The sequence below is a fragment of the Lepisosteus oculatus genome, chromosome 19 (genome assembly GCF_040954835.1).
Source record: "Lepisosteus oculatus isolate fLepOcu1 chromosome 19, fLepOcu1.hap2, whole genome shotgun sequence".
In the NCBI taxonomy this organism is placed as follows: domain Eukaryota; kingdom Metazoa; phylum Chordata; class Actinopteri; order Semionotiformes; family Lepisosteidae; genus Lepisosteus; species Lepisosteus oculatus.
In genome coordinates, this window is record NC_090714.1 from 17,457,672 (window position 1) to 17,484,260 (window position 26,589).

Consider the following 26,589-nt stretch of genomic DNA (forward strand, 5'->3'; position numbering starts at 1 on the left):
AAGACGAGCCCTTGCCTAACCTGACGGCGCAGCACGGGGGAACAAAGGTTTTCACGAGAGCAGAGCGCTGCGGTCGCTGCACATTCCTACAGGATCTGCTCAGCGCTCTTACAGCCAGCCAGAGCTCTGCCGGCGCCCTGCATTCCTTTGTGCTGAGCGGCCACATCGTCAGCTGCTGGCGCAGCCCGCGCCGATCAGCGCACTGTGTTTCAGGCCCAGGAAAAGCGCAAAGCAAGTGCGGTACACGTCCTGTTGTTTTCACTGTATCTCTTCGATATAAAAAGCCATTGCCAGTGGGACAATCCCCTGTCATGATACTCGGAAAGTGACACCGTCAGATGATGAAGTAAACTCATGCTGCCCATGTGCCTAGATGCCCGATGTCGTGTAGTTAACTAGTTACTTCAGACTTCACTCTTGTTTTCATTGTTGTAGTGTATTTCTGTTTCTGCCCTTTTTCATAGAAACAGTTTTGAAACCTCCATGCACCTAGAACCACAAAGTTAGTGATTTTGAAATCTGCTATAACTTATGTTACCCCACACAGATACTGGATCCATGTTGCAAGAAACAATCTATGCAAATGTGTTTTCATTAGGACGGAAAGCTGAAGGGACAGCTGTCAGTTGCAGATGAACAGAGCTATACTGAAAACAAAGAATTCTGTCTGAAATAACATCATTGCCTAAATATGAGACCTTTCACGAAAGACCTATAACCCTGATGTGGAACCCAGGGCTTCACAAACAAGCATCTTCACAATGACTTGTTTGAACTGATAACCTGAGATTTTCAAAGCTTTTGTAGCAAACCATGGTTCGTCATGATGACAAATTCTCTGGCTTTCGTCCAGGGCAGAATACAGAAAGGTAAACCCTTCTGGAGATCAGCTGTGAGAATCAGTGTGTCATTCATTTACTGCCGGTTTTTAACTCAGGGAAAGTGGACTGACAAGGAGTCTGGGGCTGTCCGAGTCACAGCACAGCTGTCTTCATTCACTAATCTAGCTTACAGAACTCCATGTTGAGCACCAGAGGTAGGGAACAGTGTTTCCCCTCCCATGAGCCAGCTGGCAAAGTAGGTTTTTGCTCTTCAGAGACGAGACTTTCTGGACACGTGAGGCATCGTGAACGATTCCCTCAGTCCGTTCAGCTCCCAGAACTAAAGCAACATGAAAGTGTATAGAATCTGTAACACGTGATTCATCGTTACATGGATCACACACTGGACATCTGAGCACGCAGCCCTGAATTGGAGTGGGATTCGTCCCGAAATCCAGAGTCCCCATGCATGACTCACAGCACACCCAGGAGACTTTGAACCTCCACAGCTAGGGTATTTCTTTAACGAATGAGAAAAAGATTAAATAACTAAGCACTGTGAACACAATTAATTAATTTCCTTAAATGTGCTATGGCTCATGCTGCGTAATAGATTTCTATTTCTAGCTAACTTGCAGTGCATTAATTAGAAAAGCGGTAAAATTACTTAGGAACAACAGACATGTTTGCTTATTTGCTTTCAAAAGAAAGTCTAAAATGAGCGCGTGAGGATTTGCTCAGTACGTGTGGATCGAGGTGGCCGGGGCCCTCTAACCGGAGACAGATGCAGGGAAGTGTGCGGCGCTTGTTTTGAAAGAGGGGTCGTGTAAAAGTCTTCCAGGCTGGGGATGCGGGCTGAGCTGACAGGAGCCGCTCGGGGTGTTGTGCCGGCGTTAATAAGTGCCAGGGCCCGGCAGAGAGCGCCCGGCAGATGTTTCTTCCATATTGACTGGCTGTGTCCTGAGGGGCTCCCTTGGAAAACCTGAGTCAGTTCAAGTTTACAGCGGAAGCACTGAAGAGTTTCTTTTTTCCTGAAGGAGACGGGGGGGAGGACACTTTACATGTTAAAAGAAGCACAAAGCTCTTTTAGTGCGCTGGCCGGGAGATGGGCCCCTGGCCCTGGGCCCCGGGCCCCGGTGAGCTGGCGCTCGGGGGCTTGTGCAGGCCACCCTGTGGACGAGAGGATCTTCCCAGCTCAGAGCGGTCCGTTCTGCGGCTCGCTTCTACGCGTTATCATTCCTTCCCAAACATCCAGTCCGTCTGCTTAAGACAAGAGGGCATCATCCTGAAATTGGAGGTGTTGTGTGCAGGAAGCAAATTAATAAGAAATAATCAAAAAGAGCAGCCTCTTTAGCCTTATCTCCCCACAGGGATGGCGTTAGAAAAACTTACAGGCGTGATAATTGCGGTTAAAGCTTTCCGTAGAACAGTAAAGCCCAAGCTAAACTACATTATAACACGCAATAGAAACTTCAGAATTTCCATGCATGTCAATATATCTTGATTAGGCTTTATGTGGGCAGGCAGGGTGGAATTCACAAAGCACTTGCGTGGCAGAAAAAACAGCTGAACTCCTCGCATGACGCCAGACTGCTATTATAACATCGGCCACCTTCAGCACGTGTGCCAACCATTCTTCATTCAAAAACAGCTGAATGTCACCAAAACGAAAAAGGTTAACAGCAAATGAAATCTTTTGTTACGTCCTGGTCGGGAGCTCCGTTGGTCCGCAGGCATCGACCAATAAAGGAATGCCAGCGAGGATGTGAGATGCTGTCTGGGATGGAAACTCTTCCTCCACCCCGGCAAACTTTCACTTCTCTGTGCTGAGCTGGCGAACTGCTGATCTTGAATAGAAAATACCTCTCTCCGCCAAGCCGCAATCATTGCCTTAGACAGTGGGAAAATCGGTCTGACTCGAGGTTCCTTGCTGAGCAGAGGAGCCTTGGTGTCGGTATCCAGTTGGTAACTGCAGCGAGAAGGCAGAATGAACTGTGAGGGAGGAGAGGAAGGTGCTGTCTCAGTGGCAGGTCCGCCCTGAGGCAGGTTGTCTTCTCCTGCTCTGGGGGTCTCAGGGGTGTCCTGGGATCAGGTGAGCCCCCAGTCTTAGCCAATGGGTAGGTGACCCTTGTTTGTGCTTTTTCTCAGGGAGGCATATCCATTTCTGACAATGAAGGTGTTCATCTTTTCCTGCAGTTCTTATGCAAATACTTGTGTGGGCAGTTAAATAGGCTGCTGTTTAGTTACGTTCCTAGCAATCACCTTAGTGCATTATTACTAAGATGCTGTTTTTGCCCCTGTTGAACATTCACATGAAAATTAATATTAAACAAGCATGTGCACTAACAGCAAGAGAAAATTTCCCAGAAAACGAAACAATTCTGCAAACAGAGCAAATTGTTAACTTGCCTCACAGATCTAACAATGGCAGCAGAAACGTTTACCTGCAGTTTCCTTTCCAAGAGCTTTCCGCTAAATGAAAACCTGCTCTATAGCACCACGTTGATGTCTGTTGCCTCAGTATTGTTTGGGACTTCAGCTACAGGCATGCAATCATCTCTCCAGCATTTTGTTATTATGACCATGCCCTCCTATTGTCTTAGAATGACCTTTCTAAAATATGTGAAAAAGAAGCATGATGTCAGCAAACCAGAACTGGAATGACTACTCCGACCTCGTTTAGAATCCGTGCGTCTGCAAGCTTACCTAAATCAGTCCGACAATCTGCAAGCCAATGGGAAATTTACGATCGAGACAGACCTGTCATAGGTGAGGCAAAGTCTCCAGAATGCTGGTCTGCTGCAGATTGCATTTGCAGCACGCAGGCAAGTTTTGCAAAGTTAGCACAACAAAATACAACTTAAAAATAATGAATAGTGTAGTACAAGCTCCTAATTCTGTTTCCTTGCTTTGCACTCTCTGTGCTAAATGAGCCTCATTCAGCTCTTTCAGCCGTGTCAGGGATGAGGAGGGAGTGCACGGACGACTGGGTCACTGGCTGGCTGTCTTTTTACAAGAAACATTCATTCTGCCTGTGCCCCCTGCTTACAGCCCTGCCTAGAACGTGCTTTCCGTGAGAAGAGGAGAGACAGTCGGCTCTGCCTTGAGAGGCAGGGGAGGAGGGGCAGGGTGGCGGAGAGAAGATGGCCTTGAAAGAACTCGGCTGGTTTTTTTTTCTCAGCACAGAAAATGAAAAGTGCGGGAGGCTTATCTCAGTAAATGCGATACAATTAAATCTCTGTTTATGAAACAAAAATGACACCTTTTCAGTTCCTCACTTTACTATCCATGAATAAAACAGGCTTGTATGGTGAGATCTGTTTACTGTTAACATGGTGTTTAAGAGCACAAGTGTGATGTTAATCCATCTGTCTTGCAAAACATGACAAACATGACTGGCCCTCACTGGCACAAAACAAGAGCAAGCCTTTCACTGGAGAGGTAGTTCTCAAAGATACACTTTTATACATTAACGTGTTCAACAAAAAAGAGCAGCATATTTCTAGGACTGTCTGTAATACAGCCTGTTCCCAGCAGAATCCTAATGAGCACAGTGGACCGTTAAAGCAGTTCGTCCCTTCTAGAAAATCAATTTCTGTTAAAAAAACATTTTAGGATGGGGGGTGTAAATAATGCAGCCCCCTGGGCTCAAGCGATGTTTTTTCACTGTCTTGAGTCTCAGCACTGGTGGCAGAATTCCCTCCCTCCATCATTACACCCAGAACAGGTGCTGCGCGTGACAAGAGTGAGCCGGACTGTCAGGCTCCTGTGCTGCGCTGGGTTTCAGAGGGGGAGCTTTGATTTATGTGGTTTTGTTGGCGTGTAACGATGCCCTGTGCGCGCTCCTGCTCTGTTGACTGACCAGTCAAGTGCGAGTGTAGGTGCAGGGTGACATTACCAGCCCCTGCAGTGATACAAAGCAACATAAAGCCGATGGGTTTGGTCAGACTAATTGACACAGATTGCTTGCCACGGGGTGTGCAGAGCCCATCACTTGGTGCACATCAGAATTCCTTCAAAATCAGGGAGATCTTAGCATCACCGTGGTTTACCACGTTTCTGAGGTGAATCGGGAGCATGAGCAGGGTGAAAGTTCATGCTGATCTGGTGCTTCCTTGCTTTGTCATACACCCTGCTTTTACACTGTTATTCTCAGGGCAGAGCTGCAAGACACCGGGATACAGATGTAAAAACACACATTTGCACCAGCGAATTCTAATCAAGAGCAAACTAGCAGCAGACTGGCGACATGCTTGAGAGGGATTAACCCTCATCCTGAAAAATGTAATCTCCTGCCTGATCTGCACGCCCGCCCGGGGACTCAGGCAGTGGAGTATGAAGCGGCGCCCGGGGATCTTGAGACCGTACTCTGTCACACTGTCCTCCGCGCGCCCGGAGCCCGTCAGTCTGCTGAAATGACCCCCGACAGGCCCGTAACCCCGAGCATCTCGAACACCGCGTGATCACCGCGACGCCCTGCTGCCTCTGGGACAGGGATGAAACAGGCCAGGACTGGAAGTCACACTTAGGAGGGAAACGAAAACCTGAAATATACTCGAGTTCACAAGAGTAGTGAGTGTGAGGGGGAGGAACAGCAAATCTTGTGTTCTACTAGTTTTCCCTACTCTTCCTTTTGATTCGGCACAGAACAGCCACTACAGTGTTTCCAGGTCTTCATGCCTGTGAAGTTATTTTACAGTGGTAATAACCATGCGCCTTTGAAGCCGCGTGAGGCCTGCGGCATCGACACTAATAAGGCCAGGGGCGTGCGGAGCATGCCGTAAGAGCTGCGTGGCATATTCATTTGATGTTTGGGTCAAACTGGATTTTCTGAATTGAGGTTTTCTGGAAAGAAGTATCGGAAGAACACAGACTGAAAGAGATAAGTACAGAAAATGTTTCCCTGTTTCCCTGCAGTCGGGGAGGGGGTGGGCTGGCTGAGAGCTTGCAGGTGTATCAGTCTTTGATAGGAGAAGAGAGCGCGCGTGATCCCAGTCTCTCTCAAGCTTGTGTCGAGGGCTGTAGCAGTGACTTGAGCTCATTAACAATTTACAGTTTCAAACAGAAGGAGTATAAAAAAGAAATGTAATTGCAATTAAAAAAAATACTAGCGTGAGTACAAAGCAATTCTTCATGCACACGTTTTTACTTCAGTTTTGGTTCTAATCAAATACAAACTTTAATTAGAACTGTAAATTGAACTTGACTGCATAACTAATATACAGGAATATTATACGTACAAATTTAACTACACAGCGTAGTCTGTACATCTGAATTACTCTCATCTGCCAATGTTACCAAAACTGACTGCAAAGAGAAAATACACTAGCACTGTATATTACATTGAAAAGAAAAATGCACAAAAATACTCAGATTTACTCGCAACTGCTTTGCATCCTGTATTCCTACCAGAGGAAGAAATAATTGTGAATGTTGACAGTGATACTCGCTCTCAGGGAATCTAGCCCAGCCGGAGGAGTGGATTACTGAGATCAGAGCTGCGACTGTACTGTAGCTCTCTCTCTGTTCTTCATCGTCAGCTGCAGATGCCACTGCAACCTCCACAGAGCTCAGGAAGACTGCCAGACCAAAAGTTAATATTCCGGCACTACAAGGGCTTAATGTTGTGTTGTTTAGGAATAAGAACCCAAAGATAAAAAGCTTTTTGCAAAGAGCAGATGTCTGGAAATCTGTATTTTGTATCAATAAAAAAGCTCAGGCATCTTCCTTAGCAGTCTGACTTTCTTTTGCATCCCTCTTACTGTATGTTTGCATCCACAGTTTATCTTTCTCTGCACTTACAGTTTAATCCCATGCAATAGAACAGATAAAGATTTATGTCTAAAGAGCTGTAAATCTATCACTTTTTATGCCTGTAGGATTTTTTTATGACCGTCTTGCAGAGCTCTGTCTGTTTATCTGTCTGGAGTATTTACAAGTTATTACTATTACTAGTAATAACTAAGTATTACTAGTTTAGGGTCAGTCCATCTGCACGTGAATCTGTGAATCTGCAGGAAAATGCAGCACAGTTCTCACTGCCTGCCTGACAGCTTATCTGTTGTAAATGGCTGAGATTTTCATTTGCATTTTAACAGGTTGCAACATCCCTGTCTATGTCTATTGAATCAGATTCCTCTGCCTTTATTTCTATTGCTGCTGAAAAATGAAGCATCTCACTGATGAACATTAAATTTGAAGGTCTATCACTACAATTCTTTTTTTTCTGTGCAGTACAGATAGGAAGAATCATCACCCTGGTAGGCATTTGTGTGTTGAAACACCTACTAATCTTTCCCATTATACTAGTGAGATGAGCAACTGTTTTTGATCTGTTACTAGGAGCGGCCAGTCTGGGATTTGTTTAGGTGGTTAAGTGACTGTAGAGAAAATAAGTGCACCTTGTCCCCGGTTGAAGGAATCTGACACCTGAGCCTCTCTAGCACACTCTGTCCCCTGTCACAATACAGTGCACACATCTGCAGGCTCATTTCACCATCACCCGAGTCCCTGCTTTCTTAGCAACCCTCCACACAAGGCACTGTTTCAAGAAACAGGTCTGAGGCTGAAGCACAATGCCCTTTGTCAAACTAACAAGATCTATCTGGATTTCCAGAGGTGTTTTGTTTCCAAATGCTTCCTCTGCTATACAGTGTCATCTTTTGGAAGAAGAAACAATAACTGCACGATGCCTAGAGTACTGTCTGGGGCCCCTCTCCCATCGCCAGTGCTGCAGAACCACCTAAGCAGCCAATGAGCTGGACGGGCCGAGTGGCCCTCCTGGAGTCTTTGACCTGTCTCAATGGCTCATTTCAAACGCCAGCGGCGGACTGGAGGGTTTAGAACCAGCTGGCGGTAGGGAGCCAGCAGTCGCTGCGGGAGCAGAAGAATAAGCGCATCGCCGGTCTCCGCTAGCATCTTGTATGCATTACACCGCTCCCTCCATCACGCGCGGCGCACACCTGGGAAGCCAGCGTGAGCCCGTGCGCTGCAGAGCTATAAAAGAGCATGCAGGGAAACCGAGCCTCCAGTGGAATTTTTACTGCATCGCTGACCCCCTGTCCACACGCGCCCACAGAGCCCCCCCCGCCACGCACACACAGCGCCTGCCTTACAGATCGCACCTCTGCCGACCCTGTCCGTCTCCCAGAGCCCGTCCCCGAGCTAGCCAGCCGCCCAGCGCCGAGGGAAGCGGTGCCAAAGCAGCAGGCCCCTGTCCGCCACGCTAACCGTCCCTGAAATGGATACCATGGGCCCGGAGCCATGGAAGGAGAGGCAAAGCATTGTCTGTTCTGCTTGTGCTTTGTCAAACCTCTGTCCCCGTTGTAGCGCACGCAAGATTCCCAGGGTGTTCTGACACTTTGTACAGTTAAACAATGATCAGTTTGCTAATCTCAGATCTGTCAGTGCTCTGTTGTTTTGGCAGAATCTCAAGGTTTGGTCTGTGTGGCTCCGCGAGACCGCCGAGCAGCTCAACAGCTCTCCCCTGTGGCGGAAAGCAATCCTTCAGGCCTGTCCTCTTTTTTTTTTCTGGCTCCGGACTGGAGAGAAAACAAAGGCGAACCGCCGTCCCGCATCTCTGACTTTGACAAAATTAACTCTGACAGCGTTTCAGTCTCGGTTTTATGCTAACCTTCACACTCCTAACCAGCCTGTGGTAGTGCTGTATTAATTGAAGCTGCAGCCGCCATCGTTGTGCCGAGAGTCCCCTGCAGTGTCAGCCTTCCTGTTTGCTCAAGTTTTATTTGTGCATTAACCCCGTTACATGTGCTGACGTGTTTGTTTGTCTTGTTTATCTAACCGGCAAAACCAAGTTGGCAGGCAGGCTTGCTCATGATGTTGTCAAGGATTTTAGTTAGTTTAGGAGTTTTACAGTGCCAAAACACACCCCTACCATGATCACAGCTATTGGTTCCCATTTCCAACGCTAGACGGGGGTACCTTCTGTATGGATTTTGCACGTTCAAGCTAAGTTATACCGATTTGCTCCAGAAGTTCTACTTTCCTTGCACCTTTCAACCTATAACCCAAAGGAGGGCCACATATAAGAGGATGGCTCCATCCGTGACATTTTTTACTCGCAGTGTGCGTTCTGCTCACCATTCTCCTGCTTCAGTACTCCCAGTTCACCGTCACTAGAGAACTAGAGGTTTACAGAGCTCTCCATCCCACTTCCTGGAAGAACACATGTCTTTTGTGCCCACTGCATAGTCACACAGTCATCTGAATTATTTTCTAACTTAGATATACATATAGGATTTTTACACTTGATTACCCAAGACACTCATTTCATTAAAGGTACAGGTGCCTTTATATCACCTCCAAGAAGAAGTGCTACAATTATGCAGCTCATTAAATAATTAGACCAACTACATAACCGAGGATAAGGGTGGAACACAAACCAGAGGACACAAGACACCCTGGCTTTAGTCCAATGTACTGAATAAGCAAGTGGAAACTATGTGGAAGTCCATTTAAAACTGAAAACAGGAGGCACCTATTTACACAAAGGGCTGTGGGAGTGTGGAACAAACGGTTCTCAAGAAACAGCTGGGTGAGATGCCCAAATCAATCAATTACTAACTCCCAAACGAGAGGGGCCACACGGCTTCCCCTCCATTTGTAGCTGTTCTTACAAACAAGTATCCATGTGACTAAACCAGCAGCACCTCGGCAGTCAGCTGCAGCAGCTCGTTTGCATTCATTCCCCCTCAGCCAGGAGAGGCCAGATAATAATGTGTTCGTGTGCCTCTATTGGCATTTATATCAGATGTACATCACGGTAATTACCCCTTCCATCCGATCAGCCAGTCACATCGACAGGAGCAAATTAGCACCACATCCTCAGAGCGCCGGCGCCCGGTTCAGTGTCGCACGCGGGCTGTCTGCGAGGCCCGTCCTCAGGGACTCCTCACACACAGGCAGCCACAGGCAGCCAAGGTCACCCCGCGGGCACAGCTGACCGGTGGGGTTCCAGGCCCTACAGGACAGTGTGGCAGCTGCTCTGGCCGGGGCTGGCCAACTGCAGGTCTCAGACCCATCAGGCCGGGATGCTGGCAGCAGGGGTGGGGTGGAGGGATTCCGATCCTCCAAAAAAGCAGAGCCCTTAATGAAAGAGTCACTCTTGGCTCATCATATATACGCTTGTCTGCACAACTAATAAGGTTTTACTTTTCCACTACCTGAGCTTTTCTTTCTCCCAAATGCATCGTCAAAACGGTAGAAAACAAACTGTTTTTACAACCAGATCTCAGCTTCTGCAAAGAATACAAAGACCTTTCCAGACTTTCTCAGTGCTGAAGAAGATATCACAAACCTGTCAAAAACACGGCTTCGTACAGGTTTCACCGCGGCGAGCGCACACAGTCAGAAGCCATGTCTGAGCTGGTAAAAGTCTGCAAACCTGATGAAAATAAATATAAAAGCAGCTTGTTTGTATGCAAGCTGGTACAGTTCAGCAGGGTGGATTTGACAACTGCTGACACCTATCTGGGCTGTAGGAAGTGAGCTTCATGCGCGGCCCCTCAGAATGCGCTGTGCTGGCCTGCACTTCTGGGCCCCTCTCAAGATCTCTTTGTGGGTCCCACCATATTCATCATAAGAGTTGAATTAAAGTACTAGGGATTCTTCCCAGTTTGTGCTGGTACAGAAACTTTCAGCATGGGGCTGAGTTGCAGAGAATAGAGAGGCTTTGATTTACAGATCCAGAGTCCTACAAGCTGGCAGTCCTGTTGATAAGATGGCATCTGCTTCTGCTCTGTGTTCCAAAACAAGGTTATGATTAGGATGAAGTGTTAATACCTCTTAAAATCCACTGATTTTATTAAATGAAGTTTTTTTTAATCAAAAGGTCAAATTAGGACATTAATCTATGCATAGTGTGCAACTTAATTCCACATACGTCATTTATAACTGTACAAGAAAACGCACTAAATAGAAAATTAAATGAGTTTTTCCCCTTTAATGAGGTAGGAAGGCCTTATTACTCATTTTAATTTTCTTCTAAGCTTGATTTTTTTTTTGCAAATAAAAACTCATTAGTTTCTTTGATCCAGGAAAAAAGACGTGGATCTTAGCAATTAAGGAAGGATTTATTGTGAAAATCCCAGACAGAAACCGACATCGGTTCTAATTATTGCCACAGTTTAAGGAGCTCCCAGGAACGAGTCTGGTTGGCTGGAGCACGTTGAGGGGGGTCTGAAGAGAGTGATGGCCCAGGCTCCCAGGCTGGGCAGGAATGAGCGTGGTACATGCTGTATCAACACCGCAGCAGTGCGGGACCAACTGCACACACTGCTTGGCCAGGATCAGGCTCCGTTTCTATTCCAGTGCCAGGCTTTCACCCTAACTACAGTATGTATCTCTAGACTCTGATAGCTGCGGCGATAACTCCAAACAAATCCCTTAAAAAAGGCAAGCAGAATAAATTGCTGTCTCGCCTCAAGATATGTCCTTAGAGCACTTTTAAATTTACTGACTCCTCGAAACTAGACGCACATTAAAAAAAACATTTGAAACAAGTTGAAGCTTGAGCTAATTAAGACTTTGCAACGTCTGTTCACAAATTGTACCAGAAGCTGGCTTTTTATAACGCATGTAGATAAAAAAAGAAAATATTATTTCAGGTCAACTCTTTGCGGTTTCCCAGAATCAGAACACCAAAGTTGTGGAGCGAGTAGAACAGGCAGTTTAAAACATTTCTATTTCCTCTGTTATCTCCATCTGCATATAGCTGATCTTCAGGCGAGCTGTAATTGTAGGTTATGCAAATGAAGCTTTCACTCCTTGTATAGAGGGTGCTGTGTCTTATCTCTTAATATTCAAGAAGAACTGCAATTAGGAAAGCAGCCGTGCTGTTTCTGATTGAAGTGTTTTTACAGGTAATTTCACGTTACTTAATCACACCTATAGGTCTGCAGGAAAGTTTCTCACTCTGTACTTTGCAGAATGTGTTGCTGACTCACTGCTACAGTTCCTGGTGCAGCAGCCCTAAACCATCCCCCCTGTGCCGTCTGTCTGTCTGTAGGGTGAAAGGGCAGCTCCAGTTCTCCTGTACAATCAGTCTTACTTTTCTCTAGTAAGCAGTCAGCTCAGCTGACCACCCATTGAACGATAAACAGGTATATCGTCAGTGCTAACCTAGTACCATACCAAAGGGAAGAAGGATCAGAAAAGCTCCCATGTAAGCATTCTTTCCCATATTCCACAAAGTAAAGTATGTACAGCACTGCTTCAGACTGCTCGAAGCAATTACTGAGCCATGGGCTCAGAATGAGCAAGAGTGAGGTGTTCAGCATTTTTAAAAAAAGGAAGTGGAAGGCGATGTTAGTAAACCAGTGCATCACTGACATTTTTTTATAAATATTAATTGGTCATTTTGCTTAAATTTTAATTTTAATCCCACATTGACATTCAAAGAATTACTCCATACACCTGCTATGCTGGGGCTTATTTAGACAAAACATAGTCTTTCAGGAAGACATACAGGTACTGGAACATTAAGACTCTTCCTTCATTAGATCTGCAGTTTTTCAGCTTTTTGATCTAAGGCAAGATTCTGGAGGTCTTTGCCCAGCCTTGGGATGAACACCATCACTCAGCATGGGGCAGGGGCTGATGTCCTGTCTCATCTCTGTATTGCAATGTCGAGACAAAGCAATTAAAAAGGCAAGCAAAGTGCTAGGCTATATAGATAAAAGCATATAATTTAAATCAAGGGATGTTATATTAGAATTAGTAATATGCACTAGTCAGGCCTCTTTTAGAATATGGGGTGCAAATGTGGTCACTACATTATAGGGGATTTAGTTCTGCTCTGGAGTCAGTCCGGGGAAGAGCAACCAGACGCATTCTGAGCCCTCAGGGAATGTCCAACACTGACAGGCTGAAGGAACCGATCCTTTTTAGTCTTGCATATAAAACCCGATACGAATATTCAAACACCTCAAAGGCACGGACAAAGTCAACCCAGCACACGTGTTAGGAATGAATGAAACTTGAACCACAGGACACCAAGCAAGTGGAAACTGTGTGGAGGTCCACTTAAAACTGCCAGCAGGAGGCACTGCTTTACCCAAAGGGCTGTGGGAGGGTGGAACAAGCTGCCCAGACATGCTGTTGAAGCCGAGACCCTAACCTCTTTCAAGAAACAGCTGGATGAGCCCTTTGGATTCCTCAGCTACTAACTACCGACGGCCTGCTCTCATCTGTAACATTCCCTGTGTTCTTACAGGCAAACAAGGGAACAGGAGACGCCCCCAGACTTCTTCTACTTCTCCGATTTTGAGAGGCACAACGCGGAGATCGCAGCTTTTCATCTGGATAGGTAAATGCCACAAGTGAACCTTTAAATGTCAGTCGAAATGCTAGACACCACACTGGTGTGGGGAGTGTGGGTGTGCGTGCTGTATGTAAAAACAGAGTATGCTCATCTGGGAAAGGTCTGCCTATGCTAATGATAAGGAAACAATGGACATGTTTCAGTTTCTCTGAAAGCCGCCCTGCCCTGATTACAGTTAGATCCGTCCTGACTGCGGGAGGGCTGGGGGTGATGTTTCTCCCGCTGCACACTCATCTTCTTGTACTCATGTAAGGAAGATACAGAAAACTGAGGACTTTAGGATTCATTAGCTTTCATTACCATCTGTCTCGAACTTTGTGCGCCCTTCTCCTGTCACTCGTTGTGCAAGAACGTCGATTATAAATTGCTTGTTTTAGCGGATTTCATTGTGCAATGGCATTATTCATCATGACTGGGCCTCTATCCACAGCTCTGAATGTTGCAATTCAGAGAGTTACCGTGACTCAACTGCAACACAGGATGGTAGAAGATAGAAGAATTGCACCATCGTTCATGTGTTTGCAGGAATCTCAATGGAGGTGCAGACAAGAGCTTTAAATAGAGTATACTAACATATATATGGTATCTGTACCTATATACTGTATGTGCCTGTAATTTACAGAATGCAAAATGTAAAACCATTTTTTGTCACAAATGACCTGAAACTTGCATTTGCAACCTGTATATAATCATCTTTTTTAAAGTAGCGGTATTATTCTAACCATCTTTTGAAGCTGCACTAGAATCACATCTCTCATTATTCTGGACATTTTCACTCCTTCAGATAGCAGGACAGAAAATGAGTTTTTCTCTGAAACTCATTGCATTTACAGCTTGCTGCACATCTGTCCCGGATGAGGATAGTAAATAATTTATTCCTTTCTGGAGCATATCTGTGGGTAGTAAGAGGAAACCAATTGCACGCAAAGCTACTAATGTTTCTAAATATAAGGCAGTGTGGGTAACCCTTGGTTTCTGAGCTGTTTTAGCTCTGCTGTAAATTAAAGCCCTATCGCTTTAGCATGATGCCCTTTGGCTCCAGTGGAAAGCGGAATACACTCAGCATTAATTAGCCAATTGCCTTTATTTAAAGAAGGAAGTCCAAAAGCAGTGACCATATCTTGCCAGAGGGAGGAAAGCAGTGATGTAAGACAAGATTGTAGAAGAAATCTAACCCAGGACTTTCCCAAGCCTGTCAGCCATGGACTCAATAACCTCCCACACACACACACTGGATCCTAAAGCCCAGGGATTCACGGGGGGGCAAATCAGCTCAATACAACACCTCTTTGTCACCTGCGTCAACATGACTCAGCATCTCTGTAGCCCCAGCTGCTGTAGTTTCAGCAGGGGATTAAAAAAAAAATCCATTTAAGGGTTTTCCAGGATTAATCTTTACAGACAGCATTCCACAGCACAGTGAAGCACACTGATAGCATGGAAGCACATGAATAAAATTAGCGTGGAGTGCTGTAGTAACAGCAGGTGGAGCACAGGTCTGAAAAAAGCACTCAGCCTAACACTGTGCAGAGCAGCACAAAAGAGAGCTCCTTGGGTCCTAAAATCTGCTTTACCGGCTGCCCACAGTATATATCCATCCCTGCCAATACCTTCCTTTACGAAGACCCTGTGGATCCTTTGTGTTTTCTGAAGTGTACGCACTCTCTACCACGGCCAAGCAAAGCACAGAACTGATCACAGAACTGGCCAGGAAGTTCTGTGCTAGTGTCCTGGTCAACCCGGCTGATGAGTGAGCTGCAGTCACCCAGCCAGTATGACTCTATCATGCAACGGGCACTGTTGAGGGATGCTGGCAAGTCTGAAGCGTCTGACGGCTGTAACGGGGCTAGTGGCTCCTCTGTGTCGCCACAGGTGTGGCCGGGCAGGCGCGATCTGCCAGACGGGCACTCCTAGGTCACTTCTCGCGCTTGGCCGGGTCTGGGCCAGGCGCTGCTCCTTGCTGGCTGCTGGTGGCCCTGGTGGAGCTGGCCCAGTGGAACAGGACAGATGGCCCCGAACAGCCTGGCAACTTCACACCGTAAGAACTCCTGCCAGCAGCTTTCACAGATCGTTCAGTGAGCCCTGGCGCCACTGCGGAGCAGTGAAGACTAGCGGACACGCACACAAGCATTCCCTGTTCACAAGCATGCACTCCTCACAACACATGTCACACTAATTCAGATTTCTCACTTAGGAACCCTTGACATCTTCTACAGGCATTTCACAATCTGTCATAATATCATCATTAATAATTAGGCGTGCAAATAGAGGCCACAATGTTTTCGGTGTTCCAGTAAATAATTAAACAGACCTGTACCAGCAAGCCTTAGTTACATCAAGCAGAATGTCAGTCTGGGCTTTCATGATGGTCCCTACAGAAAATTGAATCGTTCCCACTCGACAATGTTATCTTTTTATGGTATGGAAGTGAAAAGGACTTGGAGAGGTCCTTTCTTTCTCAGACACAAAGGGTGATGGGAATCCATACGCCAGCAGCATCGCAAAGACGGAAAAGGTGTCGTTTCCGAGACAGGAGCTCCCTCTGCTGGTCAAGACTGTTGTTGCTGTGTTCACGAATGTGTGACCCCCTGAGGATCTTTAATCGTTTTTAAACTGTACTTCTTACACTCCTATCCAATTGAAAGACATCCTATTATTAAAATTCATATGGAACAGCCCTCTTTGTAATTTAGAAGCAACCTCACGACCTCAGATCATTTCCCAAGTGCGCTGTGTCCAGCGGCCATCTGCACGGTCGCTCTGTATTCCTGTGCTTATGCCCATTTTGGAAGCTGTTTGTTCTGTCCTCGTGTGATCTCCCACCTCCTAAAATATCCCAAAGCAATGACGCATGCCGTACTCTTGTCTCCCAGTTTCATAAACCGCCTCATGGCTCATTCCCATTAAAATTACAGCTATGAGTTCGACCGGAGCTCCCAGGTCCTGATCCTGGGACGCAGGTGTGTCTGCAGGCTCCCCAGATCTTTTTAAAGCACCAGTATCTAAACAGCTGAGAGAAGCTTTAAAACCGGTGCAATCAAGCCAACAATGAGCTGATGTAGCTCGTAAAGAGCTGGACTGCAAATCCACAGACACGCCAGCCTGCTGGGAGCCGTAGTGGGGATCTCTGGGCTAGTCAAGGACTTTAATCCTTCAACCCCTGGTGGAAAGACGGAGGCTATCCCCAGAAGCATGTGCACGTTGGTCTTTGATGTACAGTGTTAATATTTGTATGTTTGTTTTATCTCAAAGATTCTAGCACTAGTTTAAAACCTAATGTGAGCAAAACACTCTGGGCGTGGTCCTTCTTTCCTGCTGCAGTGAGAGTGCTGTGGTTAAGAGACATGTTGCACATCATGAGTTTTGGTAATCTGCAGCTTCGGAAGGGAGCAAATTCCACATGCACAGTCCCTGTAATTAGTGGTTCAATATTTTTTGCATTTGTGTTTTTTTTTAAGCAACCACTTTGATTTCAATGCATTAATATAGAGTGGCTGAAATGGGACTTAGAAGAATAGGAACTGACTTTTTTCCCCAGATTACAATAATAAACGTATCTTTATAGCTGCCGTTGAAATGCTGTGGTTAGCTGTCTGTCTCTGCAACTGAAAGAAGCTGAAATGTTCAGCGCGTCTGCAGTGGAGGACATGAAAGCGATCTAGGGGAATTTTAAGTCAGTGTGTTAGGGCCCTCTTCAATAGTGATCCAGGGATTTGCAGTCTATCTCCATGCATTAACACGCTGCATTAAATATGTGCTGGAGTTTCTCACGTCTGGGATCTCGGGCTTCGGTCTAGAAATGCAGGTCCATGAGCAGAGCCGAGAGGCTGCTCTGACTGCAGCAGGTTTTACAGAGCGACGCAGGGGTGGCAGCAGTACACTGCTCAAGCGCGGACCTGCAGCTCGACTCCATTACCGCCAGTCACGACACCCTTCCTGCTCGGGGCTTCAAACCGGCGCCCTCTCCCTTTACTCCCACCAGGATCCTGGATTTCCGGAGAGTGCCGCCAGTAGCGGGGAGGCTGGTCAACATGACGAAGGAAATCCGGGACGTGACACGCGACAAGAAGCTGTGGAGAACGTTCTTCATCTCCCCAGGTACTGCGGGTCGGCAGGGCCGACCGCTCGGGGCGCAGGGGTGCGCCTGCTCTGCGGCGGGGGGGAGGTGTTTTCAAACAGAAAGAAAGGAAAAGGAGAAGGAAGGGAAAGGAGAGGAAAGCTGGTTTGGTGGAGCGGAGGACAAACGAGCCACTGCCTGACATTTGTTTTCCTGCTTCGCCCTCTCTTCAGCCAACAACATCTGCTTCTACGGCGAGTGCTCGTACTACTGCTCCACTGAGCACGCTCTGTGCGGCAAGCCTGACCAGATCGAGGGCTCTCTGGCCGCCTTCCTCCCGGATCTGGCCCTGGCCAAGCGCAAGACCTGGAGGAACCCCTGGCGCCGCTCCTACCACAAGCGCAAGAAGGCAGAGTGAGTGCCCATGGTGCCCGCCACCTGCCCGGCCCCCCAGCTACAGAGACAGCTGCTGCACTCTTCTTCACTGTCCAGAGCCTCACCGCCATGAGGTCCCCACCAGAACGCACTCGGCGTTCAAGGCGCTCGCTGTCAGAAACAACACAACGCTCAGCGGCTGCGGCCATCACCAGCCAAATCTCACATCCACGAAGATGATGACTGCGTGCTCACTCACACACACACACACACACACACACACACACGGCGACACAAGCACACCCACAACGCAACATGTTACAGAATACCGGCCCTCTTCTTCTGAATTTATAGCTGAAAAATATCACGGAGGCAGATTATTAATCGCCACCTTGAATGTCTTATTAATGATAAGACTAAAGGCATTAAAAGAAAGTGCCATCAACAGAAAACACATATGAACTCCATTTAATTCTTTTTCTAATTTCTAACAGGACAAGAAGGAACTAGAGCACAAAGAGTTAGCAAGAACCCAGACTCACATTTGCTTAACCATTCATCTTAAGGCAATTGCTGACATATCACGCATATCGCACACAGCTGAGGTTAGAGAGGTTGCATAGGAGGGAAGGAAGGTTTTAGCGAGCCGTGATTCTCTGCAGACGGAAGGCGCTCAATGGCCAGAGTTCATCTCTCGGGGACCCAGGTGTGAATAGTGCCTGCGATACAGGAGCACAAAAAAACAAAACTCAGGTCATGAAGGGCTGGTGAATCCACAGTAAGATCACACCCACTTAAACCACACCGTGTCTGCCATGGCACCTTTCCACGCTGCCCGAGTTGCTTTTCTTGCTCAGGTTCTTGCATTTGAAGAACCGCATGCAAGCATCAACAGCATGCATTCCTGAAGCATGGGCTAGCATCACCCACAGCACTGTCTTCTGGGTACCAAGATACTGGCCACGCCCACCTGAAACCCAGTACAGCGATTCGCAGGCTTCGGCTCTAGGTTATCCCAATTTTAATGCCACTCACAGATCATACAGGACTATATTCGCATTGATTATGAGAAGTACTTTTCCTTATTCGCTCACGCAAATATGTCTCTGTATTATTTTTATATTGCATTCTTAAAGAGAATCTAGTTAAAAATAAACACTTATTCCCTAGCGTGTAACAATATCTACCAGAAGGATACTTTTCCATCCCAAAACTTGATTTTTGTGTTTCTTAAAAACGGAGTAGCGGGAGGAATCTCGGTTTATCCCAGAGACTGACTCAGTTCAGAGCAGCCCTGCAAATACCTGCATCTTCCCCTAATCTTTTTAGCATGCATAGATAACCTCCGGACCTCAGAGTCAAAAAAGAGAGCAGGGAGAAACAAAAACTTTGTGAGTAATGTAGCTGACAGCTGAATCCTAGATTCCCTGTCCAGTAAATGCCTCCTACTCCCAGGTGGCCACTAGATATTAAAACTGCCATGTTTGATCTCTCTAAGATGCTGCTTGAGCCTGTGCAGAAAGGGAATCCCAAGTAATCCCTGCTGCAGCCTGTAAAAGCAACTGAGATACAGAGATAACGCTGGATTGAGGCCAACCTGAAACAGTTCGATACTAAGTACCGCTACAGTCGTGAATACAGCATTAAATTGTTTGCCTGAAACTGAGCCATCTTCCAGTTGGCTAAACGGAACTCTTTCTTATGAGATAAAACCTTTGGCCACCGGGTGGCGCTGTGCACTGCCTCTGATATGAGTTTAGCAGACTGCTGTGACGCATACCATGGCCACACGTTTCACATTCTGGAGACGAATCAACAAATGTGGTTTCTACAGACATTATCGAGCGGCCAGATTTTGACCTTTGCTGCAGCCTTTTTGTTTAACAAAGAAAAGACACGAGGAGTGTTATATTCACACTGCCTGCTCTGTATAAAGCTCTGCGAGAGCCCAGCGTCCTCACTCTGTACCATGCTCTCGGTGTGGTGCTGCCAGTGGTGGCCCAGTGCTGTGTTTTCTTACGGTACAGCGTGTCCAGACACAGGACCCTGAAAGTGTTTCTGTTGCCAGGTGGGAGGTTGATCCCGATTACTGCGAGGAAGTCAAACAGACACCACCCTATGACAGCGGCACGCGGCTTCTGGACATCATGGACATGACCATCTTCGACTTCCTTATGGGTGGGTTTCCTTTCAGCCATACTGTCTCCCCCAGCACACAGTGGCAAAACCCTCAGGTGACCTGTAGCTGCTCCTTCAAACCTTTACGGCTCTAATTCAGACTGCCACCCTCCTTACAGTCCCCTCTCATACAAAATTCTTGTGCATTTTATGAAAGAATTACTTTTAAATGCCCAGGCCAGCCCAAACAATCGTAAATTTTATAACTATTTAATCCTGTAGTTAAGTAGATAAGCTAATTGAAAACAGATCTCCAGTTCCAACAAGTGCCAGCAATCTGATTTTCCAAACAAGTCTGGGATGCTGCCTCACAGTACCTTGATCCAGTTCTGCTTTTTTAGGTGTAAAGTTGGACTCAATGCTATAGTGGTCGGTGAGAAAAAAAAAGTATTTCTGCAGCATAAAAATTATGAACACAGAGCAAAAATGCCCCTTAGAGGTTAATTTGTGCATATTATTAAAATCAGGAAAAAACTGGAAGAAATCTTAGCCCCAGACGGAAAATGGGTGTTGTCTTGCCAATCCAGATGCAATTGTTATTTAGCAGATGCCTTTGTCCAAAGTGACTTACATCACATATTCACAATTTGTACAATGATGTAGCATGTTTTCCTGGGTAAATTACACTGTGCCTTTAGTAATTTAATGTACAGAAGGAGACATAACCTACTAGAGTGAGAAATACAGTCCAATCAGTACTTTGTACAGGATGGGAACTGTAGCAGATGAGGAGCAAGATATAATGAAACAATAACAAATAATTAGCCGTGATAATGAGGAGCCTCTGTTGCAGATGTCACGCTGCTCAGAGCTGATGATGAGTTGTGTATTTCAAGGCAGACAGGGCATAAGAACCGCAGGTGCAGTCTGAAACTAGGAGTTTGAGAAGACACTACAATCTCAATACTGTCGTATAATACTGATACCAATAATAGGTGAAAATATTGGTGTCATTAGAGAACCTAATGAGCCCTGCAGATGCTCGGCATCAATTAAAACACTGCCCGAGCTCCCCTGGGTTACTAATTATGGCAGGGCGAGGAGGCGGACTTTAACGGAACCTACACCTTTTTCTAACATTGTTCCTGCAGGAAATATGGACCGCCATCATTACGAAACCTTCGAGAAGTTTGGAAACGAGACCTTTATTATCCACCTGGATAACGGACGAGGGTGAGCACGCTGCCCCCCCCATGTGGTTTCCCATCAGTTTGCTTCTCAAATCCAAGGATTTTTATTTCCCTTTCAAAGGAACGAGGGGCAGACCTACCCCTTCACAGCCTGCCTGCAGCTGGGAACAGATGTATCGTTTCATCTATATTTATGAAGCTTTGAAACCGTCGGCAGATGTTAAATTAATTCAGAACGGGGGCAAGTCAAGCGGCCTGAAGGATATTAAAGCAAGACTCCAGCCCTTAAAGATGCAGACGTTACATTGCTTATTGTTCTGTTTTTCATACTGTCTTCAAATGACATTGCTCCGAATTCATAAAAAGCCAACTGCAGTGCATGTATAATTAATGTCTTTAATTAATTCTGCCCATAGAGTACTAGCTAAAAAGGAAGTTATTTTTCTCAACACGTTTTTGTCTTTTAATTTGTGCACCGATGGTTTGTCTTCAGCCATGAGTCGCTCCAGTGGTCTTCACTACTATGTGTGTGATCCTCACAGGGCGGACTCCTATCGCTTGTTTTTTTTTTGCTGATCTCCCTTTGCTCTTTATTTCCAAGGTTTGGAAAACATTCCCACGATGAGATCTCCATTCTGGTGCCTTTAAACCAATGCTGCAGGTGGGTCAGATCCCTGCCGTGCCACGCCAAAGTTCACAAACCTGAAACATTCGAAAAAATCCGCGCAAAGCATCATGTCTTATTACAAATTGAAACCCGCTTTTGTTTTGCGGCACTAGGAACACTAGGATGTTTTGTCAGTTTAAAAAACCTAAATCCAGTTGTTCACCTAATGTGACCGAACATTAATGGGCAGCCGTGTGGAGCGTGCACCTGTTATCTGCAGGTGTGTGTTGATGCTCGCGTACCTTCAAAAGAGGGTACTTTTATTCCCAACTGCAAAAATAGAAATAATAATTCCACTTTTTGGGAAATACTACTCAAAGAGCTTCACAGGCACCTCCATCACCAGGACTCTCCTCACACACCAGCTCTCAGTGGGGAGGAGAGCAGCGTGATGAAGCCAGTTCAGACATGGGGATTATTAGGAGGCCGTGATGGATAAAGGCCAGAAATGTGGCCAGGACACCGGGGTAACATCCCTACTCTTTTGCAGAAGCGCCTGTGAGTTGCAGGGCTTACAGCTGCTGGCTTTTGCTGGCAACAGACTTTTAGCTTCAAAGCTAAAGCGTGTTTTGGGATAAATCTATATTTTTTTTAAATCCTGGAACGTCAATTCTCAAGTTGCACAACCCGTCCCCCCCTCTGCTCTTCCCAGGGTGAAGAAATCGACTCACTTGCGCCTCCAGCTGCTGGCCAAGGAGGAGCACAAGCTGAGCGCCCTGATGGAGGAGTCCCTGCTGGGGGACCGGCTGTCCCCCGTGCTCATCCAGCCCCACCTGGAGGCCCTGGACCGCCGGCTGCGGCTCGTGCTGCAGGTGCTGAGCGACTGCATCGAGAGGGAGGGCTACGACAGCGTGGTGGAGGACGACCTCGCGCCCGGCGCCGCGCACACCGCCCACAGCCGGAGGTAGTAGCGCTGGCGGGACGCCCCCCCCGTGCGCTGACACGAGGAGCGCACCAGGAAAGTCTTGCAAAAGACGGTCTTATTTTAGCCACTTTTTGAATTCAGTGAATTCCGAAACCTGTCTAGATCCCCAATCCGTGCAAAGTGTGCGTTTATATATACAAAGGTCCGCGTACATGTATATAAACATGCATAAAGCACGCAGTAGACTGTCTTAATAACTGAACACAAAGGTTTATTGCTTCTATTCGACGGTACATAGGAAGAAGAGGAACTTTTCATCCTGAGGCTTTGTTTGGAGCGCCGGTTTGCTCCAGATCATGGTTTGTTTTTATCCTTTCAAACTCAGTCGCCCATTGAAATTTATTTATTAAGAATGTATTTATTTTTTAAAAAATATCCACCACCACGTCCCTCTCTCCAAGCTGGCCGAAACAGGAAGACGAGAGCGGAGCCGGGGCTGACTTGTCTAACAATCGAATTTCCGTGCGGTTCTCGTCCGCAGAAGAAGGAAGAGGGGAGGCAAAACTGTCTCTTTTTCACAGAGAACAAAAACAGCAACTTTTCTATGCTCTGGGAAGCCTGGATGGCAGCTGAGCTTCAGACTGTGCCGTTAAACACAGCTGTATGGCCTTCAGTCCACCGTCACAGCCCTGTGGTATTAAACCAGCTGCAGAAGCCTGTGGTGACTCCATCGTTTCTCCAGTCTACAGCACACCTGGCGCAGCCCCGTGCAGTAATATGACAGGTGAACAGTCTAGCTGCTGCTGTGTTTTAGTCTCTGGTTTATTAGTATTGATACACCTTCCTTAGGGGAGCAAGGATACAGGAGACAACATGACATTTTTTTTTTCCATCGAACTTAACTTTGCTAGTATTGCTGGTCCAGGTGTTAACGCATTCTCACAGGGAAATGGCTCTGTGCTCGAGTCAGAGACAGAGATCGGCCTTGCTGGCACGAGTCACGCAGAAAAAGAGGGTTTAAACAAAGTGCACTGCAGAGGAGCAGTGCGGGAAACGTTTACAATTTTTTCCACATACTTCACCTCCTGTGAAAGAGGAATGTTTTCCTGCGTCTTCTGAAGCCCATGATTTTATTGACCTGTGGCAGGCACATCACTACAGAAATCGTACAGTGTTAATTTTAAGACTTTTTTGTATTCCTGAAGGACCAATCAGGGCCTGCTCTGGGTAGATGATTCCTTGTACTGGCAGTAATACGAGAGTGTGAATGGTACAGTATGTAAAACTGCTCAACTCATTATAGCACTGTTAGTCCCAATTCATGAGACAAAACGTCCCTTCATATGCTTCATTCTATAGTCTCTGCAGAGTTTTTTAATGTTTTATCTCAACGAATCCTATTTTATCGCTGTGCAGCATCACGGTCAGACTTTGCAAAGCGCTTCTCTCTTGCACAGACGCCCAGGTGCTGTGCTTTTTCTTTGAGGTGGAAAGGTGGGAATGGTGCCCGAACAAAGCCTTAGAATGGAATAGGGTTTGTTCCTTGTGTGAGGGGCCCTGGCACACGGAGAGCCCAGATTCCGCACCTTAGATCCTCCGAGACGTCCGATACGCCATGCCTGTGATGAGCAGTATTCTCCTGTGCTGGTTTCTGGGGTCTCTGCTGCACAGGTCCGAATGGGAGCTGGGAGCACTGGGATTTCCGCATCAATCCGGGCTTCCCTCTTGATGCAGAGTATAGTTAGTAGAGTTAGTGTAGCGTGTCCTGCTGCCCCAAAGAGCAGATCAACTTCATAAGCATTAAGGCAAACATTCAGATTCGGATCAGCTGTACCAACTTCAGTACAGCTTGGAAAGAAAGCTGTTCAGTTGTTTTTCACCTTTCAATGGACTCTTTTGCATTGCAAAGTAAAATACGGACTTCATTTCTTTAAACCATTAGTGAACTTCTCAGGAAAATCTGGAAAACACCAGTGTCACCTGTGATTTCAAGCAGTTTGTCGCCCATTTTCTCTCACTTTGACCACATGTAGGCGACACTCCAGGGCAGGGCAGTGCTGTAACTGGGGATAAGCTCTCCGTGACACTGTCAGTCTGGGCTATTCCCATAACAGTGTGCCCACCTTTAAAACGAACTTTTAAACCTGTAACATGCTGAAATAAAACACATTCTTATTCTGAGGTTGGTCTTCTTCGGTGAAGAAAACTAAATTCATTTTGTATTGAGTATCGCTGAGTATTTTTTCATGTAACTGATCCAGCTGCAAGCAGCTCCCTCAACAGTAAATGTGTCATGGATATGATTAACATAACTGAATATGTTAATTTGTCATTATCTGCTTTGCTCCTTTTGGCGTGAAGATGTTTCCACCCATTAAAAACCATTAATTCTAAATTCTACTACGTGTTACCAAAAATGTGATTATATGAGCTCCAGTCCAACTGTAAAAGCTAATGAATGTGAGCTTTAGGAAAAATCTGCTGGCTACAATGCCTTCCCAGTTCAAAGGCTGTTGATACTATTATACTGTATATACTCTGTATATACCATCGGGTCCAGCTCAGTAGTAGTGTGCAGGTTAAGGTGAAGGTACAAGAAAAAAAAGCTTATTCCAAAATACTGATTTCACACCACCGCTTTCCCATCCCAGAATGCAATTAAATCTGAATAGACACAAATGTCACTGTGCATGCTCCTGACAGCTGGGGCTGTGCACCATTCTCTCACCGGAAGAACCATATTGGGAAGCCAATGCAAGAGGAGCTGGCTAGCTGGCAGTACCCGACGGCAGAGTGCTGGAAAGTTATATGGAAAATTGGAAACTCCCTGATTATCCCAACCTGCCACATAAAAGCAGCTCATATAGCAAGGTGTGCCATCTGCTCACAGACACTTGCACTGGCTGCGGCTGCTGCACTGTTGGTGTAACACCAGCACAGGCACTGGCGCAATGCCAGTTTGGCCACTGGACCAAGGGGACCCTGCACGAGCTCAGGCAGGCAGGGTGGTGTTTGGATGTTGGCCCATGGGCTGATGGCTGACCAACACCTCATCGACCTCGGCATGCTGTCTGACTGATCTAATCAAAGCATACACATGACTGCCCTGGACGTTAAATCTAGAAGACACTTGCCCTGGTTATACTTTTATGTTGTGTTTTTTTAAATCTTTTTTTTTTTACAATGCAATGTTATTTATTGAACTCTAAGGGAGAATTTAACTGAAAAGGGGGAGATGTATTTTTTTTTCTCTGTTACCGTTTAATTCTTAGGATGATGTCACTGGAGAGGTTAAAGATAGATGGGTGTACATTTCTTTATTGTTGAACAGTAGAGTGCAATGCTAAAAGCAATTATTTAAAAAACTGAACATTAATAAATTAAAACATAAAAGTTAACCCAGTGCCTGTGCAATGACAGAAATACTTGAATGTTTGGGTTCACTAAAAAAAGTGAAAAAAGAAATTCTTTATACCTGGATTAAAAAGGAGGTTGAGGGGGAGTGGAGTACTGGAACTTCTGATCTCCCTTCTAAGCTGTGGTAGCAGAGTTGCTACTAGATGTTTTTTTTTCTGTTGGATTTTCATAGTTCACTGTAAATAACTATAAATACTTTGACAATATAAAGAGCTGTTTTCTGCAGCTGTAGGCTTCCGTTTCTTTTTGCATTGTTTCTGTGGAATTTGTTTGCAACATGGTACAAGTGCAATAAACAAAAATATGGCAGATGTCTCTGTTTTTTTCTGTAGAAGGGGAGGTGGGAGGTCATATTAATTATCGCAACTTACAGCAGCTTCACTAATAATAATTACACTGCACCAAGAAACTCTGCAGTGACATGGTGATTAGTAACTTTCAATTAACAAAAATAATGATGGATGGCGAATGTACTTTACACAACCCCGCTATTCACAGCAGCTCTTTAATGCCATGAAAACGTCTTCTGTTCCTATCAAAAAAGATTCCTAAGAATGGGATCCCCCCGTTTTCAATGAGAAACAGGTCTGAGGGGAATGTTCTTACATTGCCCAAAGTGCAGAACTTCATTTCAAGGAATCTCTTCTCTACCAGTATAAGGATGTTCAACAGAGAGAAGGGTTAAATGTTTCATTTCTGTGCAATTATATCCAAAGACAAATAAGAGTGGGCTACTACC

The 26,589-nt window shown here is 46.1% G+C and overlaps 1 protein-coding gene and 1 long non-coding RNA gene across 5 annotated transcripts in view; one reads left to right on the top strand and one right to left on the bottom strand.

Annotated features, from left to right (window-relative positions):
• The window catches only part of fam20cb (FAM20C golgi associated secretory pathway kinase b), a 52,096-nt gene extending 25,935 nt beyond the window's left edge, over positions 1–26,161 (top strand). The window contains exons 4-10 of the mRNA XM_006637363.3: positions 13,054–13,146; positions 17,144–17,259; positions 17,452–17,632; positions 19,662–19,771; positions 20,863–20,944; positions 21,503–21,562; positions 22,221–26,161. Coding sequence (XP_006637426.1) covers positions 13,054–13,146; positions 17,144–17,259; positions 17,452–17,632; positions 19,662–19,771; positions 20,863–20,944; positions 21,503–21,562; positions 22,221–22,476 — 898 coding nt within the window. The 3' untranslated portion in view covers positions 22,477–26,161. The remainder of the gene's footprint in view (positions 1–13,053; positions 13,147–17,143; positions 17,260–17,451; positions 17,633–19,661; positions 19,772–20,862; positions 20,945–21,502; positions 21,563–22,220) is intronic.
• The window catches only part of LOC107079010 (uncharacterized), a 339,701-nt gene that overhangs the window by 266,136 nt on the left and 46,976 nt on the right, over positions 1–26,589 (bottom strand). The window lies entirely within an intron of this gene.